The sequence below is a fragment of the Alligator sinensis genome, unplaced genomic scaffold (genome assembly GCF_000455745.1).
Source record: "Alligator sinensis unplaced genomic scaffold, ASM45574v1 scaffold2028_1, whole genome shotgun sequence".
Classification (NCBI taxonomy): Eukaryota; Metazoa; Chordata; order Crocodylia; family Alligatoridae; genus Alligator; species Alligator sinensis.
In genome coordinates this window covers 31,101-41,611 of record NW_005843713.1, presented here as the reverse complement: position 1 = coordinate 41,611, position 10,511 = coordinate 31,101, and the positions used below count along the sequence as shown (strand labels likewise).

Below are 10,511 nucleotides of genomic sequence, written 5' to 3'. Positions count from 1 at the left end.
CAGCAGGAAAACGGGTTGATGGTGGTACCTGTTGGATAGGAGGCTAGGTGGGCCTCAGCCATGCTGGAAATGGAAACTTACTCCTCTTACTTGGTATCAAACCATTATTTTTAATTTCATCGGCTGCTTGGTTGCCGACTTGGGTTTGTGACATCTGTAATTTTTGTCTCTTGATCATCATTAAAAGTAATGGTAGTATGTAGGAGATATTTGGCTATGGGTCTACATATTATACAAGTTACAGCCATTATAAAAAATATTTTTCATATTATTCATCCTTGAGTGCATTTTTAATAGAGACCATTTACATTTGGTGTCACTTTTTGCTTTGCTATGCTTGATAAAATATTTGAAACAGCATTTGCAGAATTTTTTAAACCTGATCTCATAAGAGCTGTGATTTTAATGTTGATGGAGATGGATAAAGTGTTAATCTAAAAATTAATTATGTATGTTATTATAATAGCTGTTAAACAGTGGTGCTTAACCTTTCAGTTTTGCAGAGCCAAAGTGGTGTGGGGCCGATCCAAAGGCTGGATTGGGCTTGTGTGGGCCTCCGCCTGGAACTGCATGCCTGGATGGGGCCCCACACCACCCCAGACCTGCAACAACTAGATTGCGTTTGGTGCTGCCAACATCCAGCCCTCTGGGCTTGGATTAGTCCCATGTCCTGGGTGGGGGCCTGCAGCACCCCAGCCCCACAGGATGAAAGAATTTGACAGCAGGAGAGCAGCAATTTAACTCTGCCACCACTCCCCTACTTCCAAATTTTTGGACCTGTAGGAAGCCCTGTGGGCCAGATGACATGGCTGTGAAGGCCAGATCTATCCCATGGGCCTGGGGTTGAGCATCCTTACCCTCTGATTTCCCCTGCTTTCTTAAAAAAAAATCCTACTTCGTATTGTCAGATTAGATGCTTGCAATTTATTAGGGATGGGTAATAGCCAGTGATTTTCTTAGCCAAGTGAAATTTTAAATGGAAGTAATAACAAAAACTAAAATGTTTAAAAAAAACCCAAAACAACCCCCCCTCCCCAAACAAGTAGGTGCGTGTGTGTTTATAACATTAGTGAGTATTCAGCTTTCTTAATTTACTACACAGTTGTACAGCAACAGAAAGTTTGTGTGTGGGTGTCACTAGCATGTGACACTGTTCCTAGTAGTGCCTGAAGGGCACCTGTCCTAGGAATTTACTAAATAGAGCATATAGCATTTTTGGTCAAGATAAAACAGTGTAGAACAATGAAAGTGGTAATAGAATTTTTAAAAGGAAAATTATGTTTGTGCAACTACTCTTGTTTTGTTGTAATGTCCTCAATTAAACTAACAGTAGTTTTTAGTTTTGCCATTATGCTGTGAATTGGTCCATAATTAAGTAAACTGGGTGGACTTTACAAATACCAACTTACAAAATAAGTCAGTTACTATGAGTAGAGATAGCAGAGCTCTCAACTAGCTTGCGAAAATTTCACTAGCTTGTGGAAATTGTTGGTGTACTTTATGTCTTAAGTAGACCAGGCTGGACGCAACTAAATATGTGGATTACTTTGGCCAGATGCTTATGCAACAGGAGCAGATGAAGTGTATTAGCAGCTTGAAGGTGGGAAAAGGCATTTTACCACTGCTGCTGCTGCATACATAGTAAGATCTAGTGATGAATTGAAAAGCCTTTGATGCCCTGTATGTGTACTTTGGATGAGTGAGAGGCCAGATGCCTTCAGTGGGGAAGGGTGGAGCAGTATTTTGATCAGTTCTTTAAAACATTTTCCTTTTTCTCCAGTTACCTTTGCTTAAACTAAGCTGACGTGACCAGTGTAAATTGTATCGTCCATGTGCTGATTTCATTGAACATTGTGATATTCCTTGTCATGGAATTGGCAGCATTTGTGGAAAAATAGCTACAATTGAGAGCTATTGACATGCTATTGGAAATGAAGCCAGTAGTGCACGGCCTCTTCAGCTTTTATCTCCGAGCTTTATAGGGGAAGAGGGAATAGAGTATGAATCCGTAAGGAGTTTATCAGCAGGTTTTTGACATGATCTCTTGGACTCCTGGAAGAGAAATATGTTTTCATCTGCCACCATGCAAGGTGGTTCCTAGTATCCAGTGTTTAAGTGATATAGAAATTTTGTTAGCTGGGTAATATGATAACTCGCATATGGCCTCCTGAGTAGATTAAAAAACATCTTTTAGTTCTTTGTTCTCCCTGGAAAAGAAGTCTTCTATTACTCTCTTCATTTTTTAGCTTAAGTGAAGAAAAGGGTTATGCTGCAGTGCTGAAGACTTGGTGATCAAACCCAGGTGACAAAACATGATGGGGGAGCGTAGAGTTGTACATTGTAGAATTGAATATAAAGTTGTTTTTATAGTGTGAAATAGCAAAAACTACAACTAGGAAATTGCATGTTATAGTTTGGAAAGTCAGTCATTCAGATTTGAAAATGCCATTCTTGAGTCTACCCTAAGTCTGCAAGAATTATACATGATCTTTTAAGTATGTTATCTCTGGGTATTTCCCTAGTACTTCTGTGTCTCAATGACTGGTGCATAGGGAATGATGTGTCCACGTTGCACAGTGGATGAAGCTGTTATCTACAGGGACCTTAGTGTCATTTGCTCTTAAAGCCTCTATACTACTTTATAGCTGAGGCAGGGAACTGCAGGCAGATGAATGCCACTCCAGAGAACTTAGCTTTGGACCCTCCTTTGGCCATGTGATGATTGGTGTCCCCCTTCAGTACTTGCCAGAAACGTTCCTCACTTTGGTTTGTCTAATCTGGGCCCCTCTTTTCCAGAGTAACAGAGCAATCACTACTACAGCTGAAATTAGCAGATTTTTAGGACTAATTCTACAGTACCCCAAGATAGGGGAACTTGGAAATTCGTGGTTTAACTTCCTGCATTTCCATTCTTTTTTGGTAGCAGTGGGATCAATCATATCTATCTCAGAGGAGCTGTGAGGATTTAAACCATGAATGCCTGTGTGGCACAGTTCATGATGGGACCAATAACAGAACCCCTAAGTTGATAACTACATATTTAGCGCGGTATTTGAAGGGAATTGTATTACAATGTGGAGGCATGCCTTGGTAAGACTGGAAGGGTTTCTTTCAGCATAAAAATGTGTTAATTGAATTATATTGGTGAAAGAAGGTACTTGATGACTGTTTTACTCTGAGCACCTGCGTCATTCATTGTGCAAGATGCAGTTTTAATTAAAGGGGAAAAAAACAAACAAACACGCTGAGATCCTAATTAGGGGTGCACCAATAAAGATTTTCTTGGCCGATACTAATGTCCATATCAGGCAATACCAATCCCATAGCTGCGGGGTTACTTGGGAAGGGCCCTAGGCGGGGTACGCACAGGCAGGTGGGGATGGCACAAGCGCCGCCTGGCTGGTCAGACGCAGGGGGATAGTACACTTATTCAAAAAGATTAAAACCCCTGCGATAGCTGATGGACAGGAATGCAGACCAACAGAGAGCAGTGTCCTGCCAGTAAGTCTGTGGGGGAGAAGGGCCATGTGCGGGGTGGGGAGAGATCGATGCCTGCACAGTGAGGAAGAGAGTGGGGCAGGAACAGGCGCTGCCCAGCCAGAGCGGTGAATTGTGACCCCACGGGCAGCTCTTCTGGGGAGCTTGGGGGATGGCGGGGTGGCTCCCTGCTGCTATGTGCACTCCTGAGGGAAGCATGAAGGGCTTGTGCTGTCCCTCCCCCCAGGATTTGTGAGCAGTGTGAGGTGGACCTGCTGGCTTGGAGCCAGGGGCTGGGCCAGGGTGGCACTTGGGGCAGGTGGTGGCACTGGGAGGGGTAGCTATGGAGTGGGCTACAGCCACGCCAAAATTCCCTGTAGCCTCCACTCCCAGCACCACTGCCGCCCACCCCAAGCAAAGCCTTGGCCCAGCCCTGCCAGTGCGAGCCTGCAGCGGAGTAGTCCATTTTCCATCCGTGGCCCATGCACAAACCCTGGGAACACATGCCCCCTCATGCCTCCCCCTGGGGTGTGCACAGCACTGGGGAGCTGCCCACAGCTCCACCCTGCTCCCTGCCCCATTCCCTTGCTCACCATGGGGGGACTCGATTTTGCGCCGCCTGCCCCACCTCCCCACGCGCCCCTTCTTCCCCACAGATTTACCGTCTGGACGCTGGTCTCCAAGCTGCCAGGCTGCATTCCTGGCCGCATGCACGCTGTGGCTGTGCACGCACACAGAATTTATCGGTGACGTTATCGGCTACAGTGGCCAAAAAAAGCCAGTCGCTGATGATGTAAATTTTCCTTTTATCGGTGCCAATCTGATATATGACTGATAGATCGGTGCCCTCTAATCCTAATTTAAATTACTATTATGCACATAAAGGGACACAATACTGGTAGTTGTCCCTAATTTTGTGTGTTTGACTCTGCAACATAAATTATGTCATCTTACTCGTATTTGAGCTAACATTTGAATATATGTTTTAGTTACTTTTTGCCATATAAAATAAAAGATTAAGACAGTAGCTTGAATCCAATCGCGGAGAAGTCTGGAATTCTGCCAAAGCACGCATTTAATTTATATCTGGATTGTAGTCCTGACTCTTTCACTGACGCTGTGTAACCTGTGGCAAGTTACCTAATCTTTATACTTTTTTTTCCCCTTGGGTCTGTCCGCCAAATGCAGATATCGTCCGATACAGGGCTGTCCAAACTGTGTGCCCCCAGCCCCACCTCACCCCACCACACAAGGAGCTTGCTTCCCCTATCTTGGCATGGGCAGCCCAGCTCCTCCCCGCACTGGCTGCGTGCACTGAACAGGCAGCATAGACCCCTCCCTGGCCCCCTTCCCGTTGGCCGGTCCTGGCCCCAGGAGCCAGGTAGGAAGCAGAAGCCAGAAGAGAGGGGAAGCCCAGAGCTCCAGGCTGCCGTAGGAGCAGTAGCAGTGGGAGGATTGATGGCTGGGCAGGAGCCTGTAGACTTGATGTGAACCCTTTGTGGGCTCCATGTGGCTAACAGACTGAATTTTGATGCTGAGTGTTTAGTCAGATGCTACTATTTCAGGCTATTAAAATAAGATACTTTCAACCTAACCTTTTTTAAACCGTAGAATGTCACTACTTTACTCTTATTTGCCATTCTGGTTTGTTTCTGAAGGATCCTGCAATACTCCTCTGAAGGAGTATCTAGATTTTTTTCTTGTATGTGAGGACTATATCAAACATTTTTATATTACAATGTTTTGTTCAGTACTTCATTTGTTTTTGAGATCTCTGAAGAGCCAGTATCTCTCAGTGTTTCCTCTACCTTGCAAATCCACTTCCCTCTCTATCTACTGTTAAACTCGCACTGATTATATTCAGGTATCTAATATTAAGTAATATTAACAAAAGCTGATCAATCAAGTCACAAAATATGCTGAAATACAGCAGTAGGCTTTCTCTTGTGGGCAGTTTTATGTCATAATTCTGCATTCCTTTTACTCTTATACTTCCTTCAGTGGATTAATGTTTGGGTAGGCTGATCTGCCAAAGATTAGGTATCTTTGCTTTCATCCTGTAAGGAAGCATTCTTCAGAGGCTCGCTAGTGTAAACGAGTCTGACAACACCAAATTGGGTAATGAACAATCAAATGTATAATAGGGATGTATCATTATTTGATTTGATGTAGTGATCAAATGCATAATAGTGAAAAGTTATTTCTTTATTCTGCAGGTCGGTGAGCTGGTGAAGGTCACAAAGATTAATGTGAGTGGTCAATGGGAAGGAGAGTGTAATGGTAAACGTGGTCACTTCCCATTCACACATGTCCGCCTGCTGGATCAACAGAATCCTGATGAGGACTTCAGCTGAGTGTGACTCAACAGTTTTGCTTCCAGATGGGAACAATCTCGCTTTGTTTCACTGCAGCTGCCATTTTAGACTGTGTACCTACGGATGTTCAAAGCAGGATTGCTTATATAAGCATTCAGATACCTGCAAATCCCTGGGACTGAACACCATCATTCCTTAATTAAAGGTCATGTTATTCGGGGTACGAAAGTAGATAACTTGTTTGTCAAGTGGCAGTACTACTATATGATTACAGGTTGTAATGCCTGCTTGTGTCCATACAGAGGGAAGACTGTACCTTGGCTCCAGCAACAAGTGGAGAAAGCAACAGCGCAGCTATGGGATAATAGCATTTGTAGCTTTTTCCAGTCTTGTTGCCTCTTTCACTGACAAAGCAAGTCAACCTTAAACAAACAAAAACAAACAACAAAGCAACCCATAGGTAGGAATTTCACGTTCAGTTTCTCCTGGAGCTTTTTCCACTTTCTCGTTCAAACATTTCTGCCCTAATAAGTTGGTATACTGTTTTGCACGGTGAATAACCGATGCACAGAGCAAATATATTTTTAAATGTAGAACACACATTGGGATAGCTTTGCTTTACAGTTAATTACTGTTTTAACGTTGAAGGACAGAGCGAGTCCACTTGCTGATCTTTTAAAAGAGTTTGAGGACACTAGAGATTTATTTCTTCAGTACTGTTGATGCTTCAGATTCTGCTAGTAGCTGATTTAACTTCAAATTAAGACATTAATGCAAGACAATATTTTTACCCACAACTATAAACTTAAGGAAGTATAGACCACATCAGTGCTGAGAAATGTGCATAGCACTTTAATATATAGCTTTAAGGCAGTATTTCATTCATTAAGTCTACTAACATTCAGCACTGATGTCAAAATGACATAACAAACTAGCCAGATGTAGTAGAGAATTAAATTATTTAGGGCAATTTCATATTTTTCCTATCCTTAATGAATCCTTGCACAGATCAGATTGCTATTACTTCTTCAACTGACAAACCAAGATTATTTTAAAAGCATTTTAGGGACACTTCTGGTTTTGGTTTTCATCTGTAAAGCCTTCAACAATAAATTTATAAGAAATTTTATTTTTAATAAAATAATGGAAGATGCTTAGTTGTGCTTTTGGTCTGATTCTAAAAATATGTAAGATGTTTCATAGTTCACAACAAAAATGAGTGCATTAAGTGTTTTATGTTGTGTATTATTTGGATTTTCTGCTTTTTCTACTAACCTATACCTGGTTTTCTTTAACACAAATTACAGTGGATACATTATTTTTTGGTTTGTTTTAAACTAAAACTAAACACTGAGATGATAACCCCTTGCATGCATCTTGGACTGATTTCTTTTGGAATACAGCGATTCAGTGACCAAAACAGCCAAAGGTGAAAAACAGGTTTGACTATATCGTGACCCTGTCCGACAGGGTATTTTCAGATTCTGTCAAAATAAACAAATGAATAGCAATAGAACATCTCTTAACCGTTAGTTGTAAATGTAGCAAGGGCTACTTCCCGCCACAGAGGCTGCTGCAGCAGGCCACAGGTAATGTTTTACCTGAGAACTATTAAACTGCTGGAACAGCCATGTCTTCTCCTTTTTCTATTTGTAATTAAACATTTGTTGACCTTTGCCCCAGCCCCGACTTAGAATCATAGACTCATAAGGCTGGAAGGGACTGCAAAGGATCATCTGAGAACTCAGGTCAGTATGTCTGCCCCATTTTCATTAAGGAAATGGGTGCAGAATAATACTGTAGAGCAAGTCTGATGCACACTAATGAATACTTTCCCCTCCCCATCCCCAGCTTTCTAAAACCTTGTGGAAAACTGACAACTAATTTGTCCTTGTGGCAGTGACTTAGAGATGATCATAATGAGATTACATTACTATTGAATCCCCAGTCCTCGATGGTGGGATTGCGTGTACTAGCACAGAAAGTGCTTCCAAAATGCTGAAAGATGTTTTAATAATGAGTTTAGTAAAATGTTAGTTTCTTTACAGCTGATTTGTATGATTATTTTTTTGGACCCTGCTACTTACTGGAACTGAACACTCAATGCCTGCAGCTCTAAACCCAGAGCTTCCTAATTGCCTTGTATGTGCATTTATTTTTCTTCAGGTATTAGAAAAGGATAATTAGGCAAAGGAGAGATGTGCTCAGTGTTCTCAGTAAGGCAGTACAATTTAGTCTATTTTAAATTGATTCTTTCTGCCACAGTACAGAACGCTAGCCCATACATTCTTGGCGCGCACACACGCAACCCCCCCCTCCCCCCACATATCTTCTGAAAGAAACGTTTTATTATGTCCTTTTTTAATCTAGAAGGAGAGATGGGAATTCTTATTACTAAGTGAATGGTCCTACTAAGGTTGTAGCTAGGCTCTTGTGAAGACTTTATAATCACAAATTCTTAAACACTGACATAGCAGAAAAAGTCTTAATTGCTGATGTTGCTGCAGACTTCTAAGTTTTTGTCCAGCATTTTTTCTTAGCCAGCTAGTACATTACTGCAAACATTCCGCTGTTTATTGAGTTTTCAGCTGGAATTTAGGTTTATTCCACAGATGGCAGACCTAAAGGATGTTTGCATTTGTACAAAATAGAGGTATCAACCTCTCGTCAGGTTCTCCAAGGACAGCTGAAATGGATTCCATAAATATATAAGTGAAATCCTCTTGTGGCCTTTGTCACTCCTATTCCACATGTCCCAGTCTCTGTGGGGGTGGGGGGAGCCTCTTTTTTTCCATCATCTCTGCTTGGCTGCAGTTGTAAGGGGGGGGGGGGGTGGGTGTGTGTGTCCATGCATAGGCAGGTGCTAAAACAAAGAACGTATTTCTAGAAATACAGCATGAAAGCAGAAGGTGCAACTACACTCTGTTCTCCTGGTGCATTTACACATTTTATCACACTAAATAAAATACAACTTGGCTGCTATGGTTTTATTTCAGTAATCCCCAACTTTTTAAAACTACTTTTTGAACTGGTAAAGGTCTCGTTAATCTGTTTGAGTTGTTTGTGTTAATGCAAATACTTCTAATCATGTTTGAGTAAAAACACTTCATTTTCTTAATGATTGCGGGGGGAGAGGTCAAGGAAACCAGTTTGAAGCAAAAATATATGAACATGTGCCATTGTATTATAACACTATCCACTTTCTTGACAGTAAAAATTCTTTTAATTTTTTTGTAGCATGTAATGTATATGTTCATAGTATGTGAAGTAAATAAAAAAAAATAGCCAAAAAATTGGCTCGGTGTCCTTGTAGAGCAAGTGTTTTCTGGAAGATTTCCATTTGTTTACTAATGATACTATAAAGACTACTTTGCAATGATAAAATATGATTGTCTGCAGTACTAGTTTTTGCACTGGCAAATTGCTCACCTATAAGAAGCTACTGAAAGCAACATTTGCATAAGAGGAAGCTTAACTGATGAGAAATAACATTTAGACTTTTGAAAACAAAGTGGTTTGTTTAAAACTAAACAAATCACTAACTCCTATCTGCTGAAAAATGCCAAAGCTTTTCTTTTGCGGAGCAAATAAAATCACACTTCATATTAGCTCATAATAGTTTCGTAAGTTTTGATGTCTTTTGCAGTCCTTTTAAGGTGTTAACAGAGTAATATTTGACCATGAGTATAGCTCACCATATTCATTCCTCTTAGGTTTTCATATTTATAGAACAGTTAAATGTATTTTTTTGGCAGTTTGAGGGGGGGGAGACCTGTCTGACTACTACTGTGCTGTATCTGGAGTTGCCTCGCTGTGTCTGGGCATCTTTGGCTATTGCAGTGCTCACAGGTTGGACATACCAGGATTATGGGATGAACGCTCCCACTGGATACCTTCGTTAGAACGTGCCAGCAAGGAAGCAAGCAGTAGTAGTCATGTTAAATTCATTTTTAGGTATCAGAAGTTGAAGTTCAGAAGATGGAGATCGTTTCTCAGCTAAATTGGGTTGAGTCTGTACACAGGCCAAAGTGCATTGGCACTCCCAGTGATGGGAGAGGTGGCGTGGGGGGTGTTTTTAAATGAAAGCTTAATGCGTATTATCATCCCTTGCCACAAGGCGCTGGTCTGGTACCAAGTGAGACTAGAACTGAGGGGGAAATTGCCCCGTGTTAGAGCTGTTTATTGCTGCGGCAATCCTGGTCGTGGCTGTGCTTGGCCCCGGGGCGGAGAGCCTGAGCTTACCGCTCTCCTCCCACAAGCGCGTAACAGAACGGCTCCGCCAGTGAGCGCGGGCTGGCCAGGGAGAGGGCCTGCGGCGCCCCCGACGGCTCCCGGCCGCCGCCGCCCCAAGCACCTGACGGTCCTCACGCGGGGCTTCCGCCACCAGCGCGGCTGCAAAGCCTCATCTCGGGGTGGGTTTCCGCGCTGGGGGGCCCCGAGTGTGATGAGCACTGGTTTGAAACGATGAGAGCAGGCTCCCGAGCGGGGAGACCCTGCTCCCCCGGGCCCTTCCCGGGGCGGGGAAGTCCCTCGCCAAAACGCCACGAGTAAAAGCATTTTTAATTAATAGAACATATCTATGTAAAAGCAAAAGGCCACTAACGAGCGAGGCCCGAGGCGGAGTGGCGCTCTCCGCAGCGCGGCAGGCATCCCCGGGCTGCGGGGACGTCGGGGCCGGCTGCGCTGCCACGTGCTCGTTCCTCGTGTCGGGGCCGCGGC

At 42.9% G+C, this 10,511-nt stretch overlaps 1 protein-coding gene across 1 annotated transcript in view; it reads left to right on the top strand.

Moving 5' to 3' along the window:
* CRK (CRK proto-oncogene, adaptor protein) overlaps nucleotides 1-9,074 on the top strand; it is a 21,819-nt gene extending 12,745 nt beyond the window's left edge. Inside the window, exon 3 of the mRNA XM_014527613.2 lies at nucleotides 5,694-9,074. Within this exon, the coding sequence (XP_014383099.1) occupies nucleotides 5,694-5,831 (138 nt within the window). The 3' untranslated portion in view covers nucleotides 5,832-9,074. The remainder of the gene's footprint in view (nucleotides 1-5,693) is intronic.
* The last annotated feature ends 1,437 nt before the right edge of the window (nucleotides 9,075-10,511 follow it).